At 35.3% G+C, this 12,312-nt stretch overlaps 3 protein-coding genes across 4 annotated transcripts; 1 reads left to right on the plus strand and 2 right to left on the minus strand.

Annotated features, from left to right (window-relative positions):
• The first annotated feature begins 2,833 nt into the window (after positions 1–2,833).
• Positions 2,834–4,294, plus strand: LOC121773695. Of its 2 annotated transcripts, none has more exons than XM_042170600.1 (4): positions 2,834–3,383; positions 3,464–3,676; positions 3,768–3,926; positions 4,010–4,294. In XM_042170600.1, the coding sequence occupies exons 1-4, from the start codon at positions 2,859–2,861 to the stop codon at positions 4,088–4,090; spliced, it is 978 nt and encodes a 325-aa protein (XP_042026534.1). In that variant the 5' UTR covers positions 2,834–2,858; the 3' UTR covers positions 4,091–4,294. The 2 variants fall into 2 exon arrangements, with proteins under 2 accessions (XP_042026534.1, XP_042026535.1); XM_042170601.1 differs by having other exon boundaries at positions 3,467–3,676.
• A 168-nt stretch (positions 4,295–4,462) lies between these two features.
• On the minus strand, positions 4,463–5,727 carry LOC121773694 (8-hydroxyquercetin 8-O-methyltransferase-like). The gene is made up of 2 exons (XM_042170599.1): positions 4,934–5,727; positions 4,463–4,860 (listed from the first exon to the last, which is right to left on the minus strand). Exons 1-2 carry the CDS (start codon positions 5,684–5,686, stop codon positions 4,552–4,554), a joined length of 1,062 nt encoding a protein of 353 aa, XP_042026533.1. The 5' UTR covers positions 5,687–5,727; the 3' UTR covers positions 4,463–4,551.
• Positions 5,728–6,903: 1,176 nt separating this feature from the next.
• On the minus strand, positions 6,904–11,216 carry LOC121775277 (nuclear transport factor 2-like). Its single transcript, XM_042172336.1, has 9 exons — positions 10,979–11,216; positions 10,480–10,614; positions 9,600–9,906; positions 8,601–8,866; positions 8,317–8,497; positions 8,084–8,205; positions 7,943–8,008; positions 7,541–7,622; positions 6,904–7,350 (listed from the first exon to the last, which is right to left on the minus strand). Exons 1-9 carry the CDS (start codon positions 11,015–11,017, stop codon positions 7,145–7,147), a joined length of 1,404 nt encoding a protein of 467 aa, XP_042028270.1. The 5' UTR covers positions 11,018–11,216; the 3' UTR covers positions 6,904–7,144.
• Positions 11,217–12,312: the final 1,096 nt, after the last annotated feature.

The following is a 12,312-nucleotide window of genomic DNA, read 5'->3' on the forward strand; positions in this document are numbered from 1 at the left end:
TAAACACACGCTCTGTCCTCTTCAACCATATCTCAGCCTCGGCAGGATCAGTAGTCCCAACAAAGTCAACGGCTCCCATCTTTCGTAGTTCTTTAAATTTCTACCCCTTGGTCTCATTTCTAGTCCCTGTACTTCTTGTTCAACCCGCCTATGTATTGGCTGGCTACCCCCAGATGATGCAACAGGTGAATGAGATGCTTCTGCAGTTAATGAATTATGCGGGGCGGCTGACCCTTCTCTCCTCGATGACATATGTTCAGGAATATCCATGTTCCTGATAATTCAAATGCAAATGCAACTTATAACCAATACGTATCATATGCAATGCATGGATGCAATGTCCCAGCGGGATCCTTATCCCTGGTCTGATACCACCTAAACTGTCACACCTCAACCCCTCTGACGTATACTCTTTTAATAAATAAATCCCTTAACATAAAATCAATCAATACACAAGTCTAATTCATAGAACACTCATATTATATAAGTTCAAGCAAACACTTATCCGATACATATTTCAAAATATCCTGTAAAGCAGTGGAACTCTCTCACCACTCTATATACTATACATTTATCTACATGCAAAATGATGAGGATGAGAAGGTTGCCAATATGCGTCAGCCGCCGAACCTGATAACACGTGGAGTTCCTATGACCCACGTCACTCAAAACTTTACTGCTATCTTATTCCTGAAAAATTTAGTGGTTTATATGAGCCACAACTCAGTATATATAAATTTCCACCTTTAGTCTCACATGATACAAACATCAAGCATATTATTTTATCAATACATATAATCAGAAACAATATATAACATAATTTAAAAACAAACCATTTCATATTCATATGCATATGTCACTCTATTCATTTTATTATTCTGTACCAGTCAAGCCTGGTATCTGCCCGGGATTCCTATATGACCCTAAGGTCTCTCTGTATTTGACCCGAAGGTCCCTCTGTATTTGGACTCATAGGTCCCTCTAAAATTTCAGATCCAGTACAAGGCTGTCACAGATCCTCTTTAATCCAATGATTCACATAATCAGTATCATAAACATATCATTTGCACCAATAACATATCCATGTCATATTCCACCATCTATATCAAATAACACATAATCATATTGGATCCCATCATATAATCAAATCATTCATTTTGTTTAACATCTAGCAAAGAAGCAAATAAAACATGTAGAATTAAAAGTGTGATTTATACATACCTTATCACGATAGATAAATTACTCAAAAACTCGACCCCCTTCTCTTCGTTTTCCACTCACAAATTGTACATAGTTGTTACGTCTAAATTCTAAATATTCTTCTCCTTATTATTTTCTACTTCTGCTGTTCTTCTCTCTTTTTTTTTTCTCCTAACTTTCGTCCCTTTTAATACATGTATACTGTAACTTCCTCCAATCTCCTCTTTTTTCCCTTCTCATGAAAAAAAAGAATATACTATATAGTCCTAATACAGTCAACTGCAAAACTAGGTGAGTCACTTAGTATCATAGTACTTTATATTTATACTAAAAACACGTATAAAAGGAAAATGTAGAAACGTGTAACTTTGAAAAAAATTAGACTACAAAATAATACATAGTAATGCATTTGCTACGCCACGTACACACATTTATTTATTTTTTTAATGTATGTAATCTTTGTCTATCCACAAACTAAAATTATTAATATGTATATATGTAAATTACATACATGAATAGTACTATAATCCCATTTACATATGCACACGTTATAACACATGCATACACATTTATATTAATCATTTAATACAAATGAAATAATCGATACTAATTATATATTATATACACTTACATAAAAATTCTCGTGAAAGGAACTATCTATTTATTCGACTATACTGATTGATCGTAACACTAAATACATCTTCTATGGGACACACTTAATATACTATAGTAAAAATGACAATTTAATATGCAATGACAATATAATATGATAATATGCAAAATAATGCATGTTTCGGGTTAGGGATGTCAAATTTCACTAATTCATTATCATTCATATTTTATTACTCCCCCCTCCGCGAATATGAGTCTAATTTTTCCATTTTAATTCGTCCACGAATAGGAGTCCCAGTTCACTTTTACCCTAAATGGTAATAGGGTCTCATTTTCAACTAACTCTTTACACTCACTTTTCATTTAAAACTAATATATACAAGTGGTACCCCTATTTCACTAATATTTTTTCCACCCACTTTTCTTAACATTTCTAAAAACTCGTGCTGCAAAAAAATAGGACTCCTAATAACGGACAGATGGTATAAAACTACTTAATATATAAAAATAACTTTTTCAATTCACTAAACTCTTTACCAAAAAAGAAGACTCTAAACTAGGAAGGAACCGGGTAGTATTAAACATGGAGTATTTGTGTATTGACTTAATTACAAGTAATTTCACCGGAATTGCAATTACAGTTACATATGACCACTATTACTTTCTATACGGACATAGTCTCTTCAATCGTAAATAAACATGAAAATTGGAAAAATGTAAAGAAAGACTTAGAACTGGGTTTTAATAATTTGAGCAGTTGAACATTTTTATTTATTTATTTTTTTTAAATGAGCAGTTTAACTTCCACAGTTGACCTTTCCATTATTTTTAGGGAAATTATCACGTTAAGAAAGGCTTAGTTCATAACAAAATATAAAAGCAGGCTTACGAAACCAAATCAAAGAAAAAAAATCATTCTATAATAATAAATGCATGCTATACCAAACCTTTTCAACGTTACTATAAAAGCATGACATACCCATACGTATCATTGCAAGTAACATATAACTAAACACACACACACACACACACACACACACACACAGATGGGGGAAGGGAATAGAAGAATTGCGAGAGGTTTGTATGAGAGAGCAAGCCAAAGTGAAAAAAGAGAAGCGAGTGAGTTTTATGAGAAACTAAAGTCGAAAAGAGATGGAAAAATAAGGGCGTTAGACTTTAACAAGGGTGTTGAATCTAGTCTTTCCAAGGAAAAAATTTTCAAGCAACTTGATTTGGACGGAGACGGATTCCTCGACTTCGACGATGTTCTGCTGCTCTTCTACCACAGCATCAAAAAGGCCATCACCATCCTCCGTTGTCGCGGCTGTTCCATACTTATTTATGGCACTGCTCATTCATGCTTCCAATGCTTCTTCAACACTGCTGATCACAGGTTCTCCCTTTGCCATGATTGTAATTCCACAGGAAAGGTCCCACACGGACATCCCTTGATCTCCTCGTCCTCATCCTCATCCTCATCCTCATCTTCCTCCTCTTTGTCGCGCGACCAAGCTCTTCTTATTAAGTTTAGCGACCTCATCTCTGCTCATCCATCAACCTTTCCATCCAAGGTCATCATTTTTCATTAATATCAATATCTACATTTTTGTTATGGCTAATTAATATATTGAAGATTTATGTATATATGTAGAAGGAGTTGGAAAAAATGTGGGAGGAAGCCAAGTGCCAAGCTGGAACAGCCTCCCCGGCCGTGGAGGGCATGGCAGATAACTACTTCAAATCCATGGGATCCAACAATCGCATCGATATTAAAAAGTTTTCATCGACTCTCACCAAACAGCAAGAGAAATTCCTTACTCCCAGACCAGATTCTGAGCCGGAAACTAATTATATGAAGAACACGGTCGGTATTAGTAATACTTAAACTAGCACAAAAGTTGATTTGCAATCTAGTTTCAGGATATTACGATTAGCTTAATAATTATGTGGCGCAGTTGGCAATGAAAATGAGACAAACCCGAGAAACAGCAACTGCGTATCATACAGCTTCACCTTCAACTCCCCACACATATTACGCGAATCATCCTATTCATATTCCTTCGAGTTATGGTCCGAACATGCAGACTTCTTCAAGTGGAACAATATCTCCACTGGTTAGCGTTATGTTGCTGTTTGTTTTGTTTTTCTTATATATTATAAAAATATGCATGTTTAATTTCTTGTTTTTTTCCCCCAGAAAATGGTGACTACCACATTCAAAATAGTGGAAATGGCCCTCACCATAGCCAGCCTTTCCAGCATGTGCACTATCATGTGACTATAGTTGGATTGTAATGTAATGTCATTTCTTATTTTTGGATGTTTATTATGTTGACGAGTACTCTTTTTCCTACTCGATCATCTTTATGTTGAGCTGCTTTGAGAGGTTTTAATGAGGCTCGATGTTTTGTGTGCTTCATAATTTTCATGTCATGACCTTATTATATTGATGAACTGCTTCGAGAGGAGGCTCGATTTTATTGTTTGTTTGATTTCTAAATTTCTCCGATCTAATTTGGTTCTGTTTCTTTATATTAAGATTCATGATATATATAGAATTTATTGAATTAATCTTCATGATATTTATACTATCATTTTTATCTGTGATTAGGTATATTAGTTAGATTAGGGTTTCCAAAGAAGAAATATCTTAGTCAATAACTTTATTTAATGTATGCCTTATGATAAAAATACATTAATGCGAAACTTGTAAAATATACTCTCCTTAGCCCAACACAATTAGGGAAACACCTCAATGACAGACCTTGTTCCCAAAACAGGAGTTATCTTATAATCTTTGAAGCCAGCAGCTTCAAACACCTTAGCCCACTCTTTCTCACTTCTTTCTTTCCCAGTAAAATGAGCCATCATCACCATATCCATAAACAGCTGAGTTCCAGTTCCCTTCTCTTCTTCCTTCTCCACATCCACAACCATATCCACAATAATCACCTTTCCGCCTTTAACGTTTTCGCTGCCAATCACCGCTTCTTTGCATTTCTCCAGGATCTTAACACACTTTTCATCGTTCCATCCGTGCATTATCCACTGTCAATTAATAATAACAATTGAAAAATGATAGAAGCCTAAATCATAGGTATGTTTGAATAAAAATTGATACCTTGAGGAAACAAGCATCGGCAGGAGGAATAAACTCAAACATGTCACCACTCACAAATCTGACATTCTCATGATCAGACAAGCCTTCCATGGCAGCAACAACATGTGGAAGCTCCAGCACAATGCACTCCAAGCCCGGAACAGCTTCCGCGACAGTCTTCACAACCGCCCCCGAGCCACCAGCAACGTCTACAACGGATTTCAATCCTTCAAAAACATGTTTGCATTCTTTAACAATCATGCTTCCCACGAACCGTCCATCACTAGTCATGGCCTCATTGAACAACCGGTTCCATTCGCCATCACTTCCCACAAACTCCCAATAATTCGTCCCATTTCTGGTGACGAATGGAGAGAGGCATTCGTCTCGAAACCATTCACTCACGTGATGGAAGGGGTCCATCATGATGGGGTCGGTGAAGACGAGTGCGAAAGGAGCAAGGCTATGAGGATTATCTCTTAGTAAAAGACGTGAAGCCGTGGTGAGAGAGTAAGCTTCTCCCTCGTAGTGGAAGAAGTTGGAGTGGACTAGGATCCGCATGAGGCGATAGAGGCCATGAGATTTGAGTTTGTTGACGAGGAGGGCATCTGCGAGTTGAGGAAGTGTGATGGGGTGGTTGTGTTTGTGGATGACCTCGGGTATGCCTAGTTGAAGCGCGCATTTTAAGGCCATGGAGTTTATGTAGCTGAAAATGTGGTTCCAGAGATGTGCTTGAGCTTCAAGAAGATCTACAAGTACATTTGTTGATGCCATTGATTCTTACTTGCTTTGCTCGACTGCTATGTTTCTTGATTTTTCATTCTATGATATCCTTCCTTTTATAGGCGGCCATGGTCAGCTAGCTAAGTCATAGATACTAGAAGATTTAATGAATTGCTTCTACTAGTAATGCTATACTTATTATTTACATATACGCAACTTGTATGCTAGGGCATGGACATTTAATTTATATTTTTAATTAGTACCAAAAACTAGTAGTACTATAATTTTATGAATATTAGTATTATTTTTTTGTTAAGTAAAATGGTTATTAATTTTATGAATAAAATAACAAAAATGAACAAAGCTTTGATTTTTTTTATTTTGTAAAATTTAAGAAATCAAAATTAAATATAAAAAATAAAACTAACAAGAATAATATTCATATATAATGATCATACTAGGTATGTAGCATACCATTTCACGTGGATTAAATATGTGATCAGATTTTTGGATTTATCAAGATAGCCTGGGTATCAATTAGGCTACTATTTCAACCACCACATATATAGATTAGGCTTGTATATATATGTAATGGAAAATACTATGGCGCATCCTTAATTAGAATCATAATGTACTTTTAATCTCATACTGTCATGTGTAAACACAACATGCAACATAAATTTGTGGAAGTTGTAGATGGATTTTTGCAGATTGCATAGCTTTATATTGTTGAGTTTTGCATTATAAACATATATTGTCTACGGTGCAAAATAAACTATATATAAATACAATTCGTCTATATATAATGCAAACAAAACAGTCTATATCTACAATGCAAAACCCAGCAACATAAAATGCGATATGTCTATAACTATCGTTCAATCTACCGAAATTCATCTACAGCTCTGCAAATGTATATTGCATTGTAGTGTTTACAATATTGCATGTTATGTGCCACATGGCAGCACAAGGTTGGGAGCATAGTGTAACTCTAATATTATTTATTTTTAAACACAATCCCTATATGTAATTTTGTATACGCCACCATTAGAGTCCTATATGTAATTATGTATACGCCACAATTAGAGTTAATGCATTCAAAGCAATTATTTGACCATCGATCAGATCTAACTCAAATAAAAAGATGATAGACACCAATCTTATTGGACCATTGATTATACAATTGCTATTTAAGGTGTTCATGAAATGCCTAGAGTTGTCATTAGTAGAAAGGTGAAACCTACCAAAATAAACAAAATAAAACATAGTTATTCTTAAATAGTTAATTCATTAGTAACCCGGAAAAAAAATAATATTAATAAATAATGACAAATGGATAGCCTCGACTGAGCATATATGATGACGACGATCCTTTTCCAGCATATCTAATTAATTTGCTTTCTTAAATGATGTAAATTAAAAAGGAAAAGGGAAAAACTATGACAGTAAATGTAATACTCAAAAATTACTTGTCCAAAGACAGAAATCCCTCAGCTGCAAAATGGCAACTCATTCTGAATAGTGCTGCCCGTTAGACGATCCGTGCTGGCTTGTGGTATGGGGCCTTTCTTGCTTATAGAAACCGTTCCTCCTCGGTCTGCTGTAAGGACGCTCAAACCCGTCTTGATTGCTTTCCTTGCTGCTGAAACCACGTCCTCCAAACCGCCCTCTCGTTCCTTCTATCTGGTAGCTAATCCTGCCTCTACCCCTTACTCCTATTCAAAACAATACCAATGAGCCAAACGTTTCGAGAGCACATTGGTCATAATAGCTGGCTCCTATGAACTTGACTTGTTTCGAAGGATAACTTGATATGGATAACCATAAAAACAACTAAGACAGGAGCTATGAAAGATAATGTGCAATGCGCAGAATATGACAATCAAAAAAGGAATTAATACATACTTCCGCCTCTGATGGAGTTGTTTCTGTTAGGTCTCCGTCCTTCGATGTACAGTTCGTACCCACCAATATTAACCAAGGATGCCTGGAAAGACAAATTGAGTATTAGGAGTAGAAAGACCAAATTAAAGGTGATTATAACTTATTTACCAATTACTATACAAGAGCATATACATGACTACAATTTGAGAAAACAGAGCACCCAAACCAACAATTAATATTGTCTTTGCTACTACTTAAGATGTCTAAGAATCATCTAGTCCATATCAATCCAATGGTTATACTTCAGTTTACTAGTACTGTGAAGGTTAAAGCAATTAAAATCTTTGCATCAATTGAAAATTTGAAAGCACTCAAAAGAGCACACTGCTGGAAAATAAGATAAATAACAGCAAATATTCAAACCTTAATTGCATTCTGCACCCCGGATCTATCTTCGAATTCAACAAAGGCATAGCATACATCTATATCCTGCAAAAATGCAATAGAATTTAGGTATCGACTTACAAATGTAGAAAGGGGAAAAGGCAAGGCTTCGAGATAAACCTTTCGGGTTCTAATGGCTACACCATCTGGTCTCAGCTTTCCAAACTTCTTAAATTCCTCGCCAATTTCAGAAGCAGACATTGTGGTAGGCACATTTCTTACATACACTGACTTCACTTCAACTGCGGAAGAAATAGCAATACAGAACCAGTTGACATTAATAGTAGCTAGCACCACCATCATAGGCTTAAACTCTCATAAAAAGAAAACATGAATTTGAATTTTATAATCACCTTCATCTTCCATAGCTATTGTTTCATCAAAGGTTTCAGTTCCAGACTTTTTGATTTGGTTTGATGATACAGCTGATGGCTGGCTAGGGATTTCAGACCCATGTTGCCAATCTGGAGTAGTAGGCTTATTAGATGAAGGTTGAGAAGTCACTGCAGGAGCAGACTGCCCCTTAACCTGTAACTACAGACAATAAAAATAATAGAGATATAACGATAATGAGTTCACACTTATTTGAGCAAATAATAATATGCAAGAATTGTGAAACTTTGAGTTGATAACATACTATAGAAGCATATGTATGCTTTTGTGGCTCCATGGCAGGCTCATCAACAGGTGGCGAGAAATGGCCAGGCACAGAGTTCATCGTTCCCTGAATTGAACCATTAGAGTGAACTGCAAAGTTCTCCTCAATGATCTTTTCTGTTTCGGGAACTTGCTGTATATGTTCCTCTTGATAGGTATAGCTGTTCATAGGGCCGTTCTCTTCAATCTTTGCAGGCGATGTGAACTCCCTAGACTGGATATCTCCACCCATCACATAATTTGATACTGCATAAGCATAAAAATAATTAACACCAAGTGAATTACTTGACGATACTTTTTAATTTGTGTGTACCAGAAACACGAAATGATTAAATAAAAATTATAATCATGTTTTGTGTCCAAACTTTCACCGTTTTCAAGAGAATGACCCGACTAATGTTTTTCACCACAAAAACCCTCAACTTTGGAAAAAAGTGTATTTTTGCCCTGCTTGACATAAAACAGCAACGAAATGATGAGTCACCTCGCCATTTTCTTAGGTGGATTATAGTTTATTGAGGTGGAATTTTTTCCACCTAACCCACAAAATATTGTTTCATGGAAAAGAAATCCACCTAATCACTCTAAATTGAAGAAAAATTCACTTCTCTCCCTCTCCTCTATCTTGTTTGCTTATACTCTAATTTGCTTTGAGCCAAAGAGAGTGAGAAAGGGGAGAAGCTCTGCAAATTAGGGTGTGATTAGGTGGAATTTATAGCTTTTTTGTTCTATGAAACGTGAGGCAGGAAAAAAAACACCTCAACTAAACTACAATCTACCTTAGAAGTTAGAATTGGCAAGCTTACTCATCACTCTGTCATCGGATTATGTCAAGGGGAAAATAAATCAATTTTTTCTCAAATTTAAGGATTTTTTATGAGAAAACCTTAGTTGGGAACAGTGTCAAGAAAAAAACTCTAAACGTTGGAAACACACAATGTGATTAACCCTTAAAAATGGCAGACTTCGAAAAATGAACCTTGGTCTGTAACTATAGTTGGAGAATAGATCTTCTGATCAAGATTGCCTTGAGGTAAATAGGCAAGCGGATGCTGCAGAGCTAGTTCTTCATCAACGTAGTGGAAAATATCATTCAAAACAAAATATCCTTTCTCTTGAGGTGCTAGGAAAAAGGTTTCCACAAACTTCTTCCTCGCATTGTAACCCTTTAAATGAACAGAACCCAAAACCATCACTAGAACACCACCATTCCATGATTCTAAAGAATGTGCAGTCTTGATTTCTATCCCCGTATAATTCAAAGACATGACAAGTTGATGAATTTGCTGCAAAGATTTAAGAGAATGAGGGCTTAACATGAAGTCAGTTTCTAACAATAAATAAAGCTGCAACAACGTTACACCAGCCATTCTAAAAAAGTGTTGTGTCATGTGACCAGTTGGGTTCGAGCATTATAATAACATGCTTAGCGGAGATGTTCATCCAGTAACTACAAACAGTTGGAGAAAGGGAAAGTAGAAGTACCAATCTCTATGCCAAATTGCCAATTTAAAGATAGAACGAATAACTTAGCATGAGACATAAGAAATACTGTGATATTTAGAATGCATAACATACCAGAAACACTATAAGTCTTGTAGAATGTGGTGGCAATGTAGCATCTTTATTTTATCATTGAATGTCAACAATCATGCCAAGTTTGCTGAGATACCAGCTCATGTCTAGTGCAGTTTGAACAGTGTTTTTTTATAAGAAAGAGTTATGCCAATGATAGATTACAACCAAAACTGAATGCTAACATTGATAGAGGTCATATTCTGAGTTATCAATTAGTGCACAGAACAAATTAACTACTCCAATTTGTAATATGCACATGCTACAAGATTCAAAAAATTTACCAGCATAGCACTAGCAGTTTCTCGTGTGTTTCCTTCAATTCGAAGCATGGTGCTGGAATCACTGTAAAACTGATGCACAAAATCTGGCTGATTCTGTAACATCTGATAGTATTGTCCAACAAAGTATGTACCCACCTAAAAAAATGAGCAAGAATCCAACAATATCCATCAATGACACATATCTACATTGCAATTGCACACAATTGAGAAGTAGATGAAACAACAAGTAATCGCATTAGTCTATGTCTCCAATCCTTGAATATGCAAGATTAATTTTTTTCTGTATTAAGCAAATCAGACGATAAACCATGTACTTTATTCTACTGCATGATACTGAAACAAGCAGGAAGCCAAAGGTGTAGACGACTCCAAATTCCAATTTCCAAAAGCATTTATTCAGAAGAAGGGACAATAAAATTCAGAGGCATGTGTATCCAGTTGTACGCTGCTCTAATTGTAAACCTTTCAAATGCTGCTATAGAAGAGAGGGGAATGGGACCTGGGCTGCGGTGACGGGCAGAGGATAAGCCGTGTTCATCGCGAGATAGATAAAACCCAGATTCAATCGAGAAACCTCAGATCTACAAACTCCAATCAACAAGATCTGTATAAGATGAAAAATCAACCCAAAGGCGCGTCCAGTTCGGCAATTCGGATTAGCCCCGTTGGTGAAATACAACCATGAACACACCACGCAGTAGAGTTGGTCGAAGTTACTGAGAAATGTGTGACTGCGCCTGCGATTTATGGGTTTTTGTATAGAGTGATGCTGAATGGTTATGACGTGGCTAGTCATAAAACTAAAAAAATTAGTAAAAAATAATATATTAAATGCTAATTTATTTTAAATTAATTCATCTTATAAGTATCAATATTTTTTAGACTAATATACCCTTATACACAAAGTCATTAAATATCTTGGAAAAGTTGAACTTTGAATACTACATGAAAATCCTTTTAGTTTCTTTTATGTTTGTTTTCTTTTTCTATTTTTTTATACTTCTATTTATTATTTTAATTGCTTAGTATTTATAGTTACCTTTCAAGTCAGTATATAAATACGTTTCTTTTATGTTTGCTTACTTTTCGATTTTTCTTTTTTTATAGTTATTTATTTTTTAGTATATATTATTATTTTAATTGTTTAATATGTAATTACTTTTGAAATCAAAATATAAATATCTTCATGATATTAAAATTCTATAAATATTTAAAGTATACTACTATATTTAACATTAACATTTAAATAACTTATAAATAAAATAGATGTAAACATGAAACTGTACAATTATTTTTAGGTAGATATTTTCAATATTAAAAGTATATATAGAAAAACATAGTATTATTCTTAATTAAAATATAAAATTTATGGTGGAGATAAATAGGCCAAAACATAAGCAATTGGACCTTAGAGCATCCACAATGGCGCCTAGCGCACCGCCTAGCCGAGCCCCGGTGCTAGGCGGTGCGCTTGGCGAACCATTGCATCCGCCTAGCGGTTTTTCGAAAAAAAAAATCGCCTACCGCTAGGCGATATACGGGCGCTCGGCGATCCGCTCGGCGCCATTGCAGGGTCCGGATCGCCGAACGCATCGTCCAGTGGATTTTTTAATTTTTTTTTATTTAATGTTTTTTTTTATGAAACTCATTCTTGGTTGTTTATCTTTTATAGAGACATCCGTGAATGTTTTATGTTCCACTTTCGATGTGGAACAAACTCATTTTTTGTTGTTTCTCTTTTTGAGACATCTGTGAATGTTTTATGTTCCACTTTCGATGTGGGAAAAACTCATTCTTGGTTGTTTCTCTTTTATAGAGACATCCTTGAATGTT

Source organism: Salvia splendens, chromosome 17 (genome assembly GCF_004379255.2).
Source record: "Salvia splendens isolate huo1 chromosome 17, SspV2, whole genome shotgun sequence".
Classification (NCBI taxonomy): Eukaryota; Viridiplantae; Streptophyta; class Magnoliopsida; order Lamiales; family Lamiaceae; genus Salvia; species Salvia splendens.

What these genes read in the sequence shown, in the direction of transcription:
- LOC121773694 (XM_042170599.1), bottom strand. Translation starts at nt 5,686, where the DNA reads ATGGCATCAACAAATGTACTTGTAGATCTTCTTGAAGCTCAAGCACAT. An exon ending in CCGATGCTTGTTTCCTCAAG is followed by an intron (nt 4,861 to 4,933) that starts GTATCAATTTTT and finishes ATTAATTGACAG; the next exon opens with TGGATAATGCACGGATGGAA.
- LOC121775277 (XM_042172336.1), bottom strand. Translation starts at nt 11,017, where the DNA reads ATGAACACGGCTTATCCTCTGCCCGTCACCGCAGCCCAG. An exon ending in AATAGCTATGGAAGATGAAG is followed by an intron (nt 8,206 to 8,316) that starts GTGATTATAAAA and finishes TTTCTTCCGCAG; the next exon opens with TTGAAGTGAAGTCAGTGTAT. An exon ending in CAACTCCATCAGAGGCGGAA is followed by an intron (nt 7,351 to 7,540) that starts GTATGTATTAAT and finishes TGTTTTGAATAG; the next exon opens with GAGTAAGGGGTAGAGGCAGG.
- LOC121773695 (XM_042170600.1), top strand. Translation starts at nt 2,859, where the DNA reads ATGGGGGAAGGGAATAGAAGAATTGCGAGAGGTTTGTATGAGAGAGCA. An exon ending in CTAATTATATGAAGAACACG is followed by an intron (nt 3,677 to 3,767) that starts GTCGGTATTAGT and finishes TATGTGGCGCAG; the next exon opens with TTGGCAATGAAAATGAGACA. An exon ending in GTGGAACAATATCTCCACTG is followed by an intron (nt 3,927 to 4,009) that starts GTTAGCGTTATG and finishes TTTTTCCCCCAG; the next exon opens with AAAATGGTGACTACCACATT.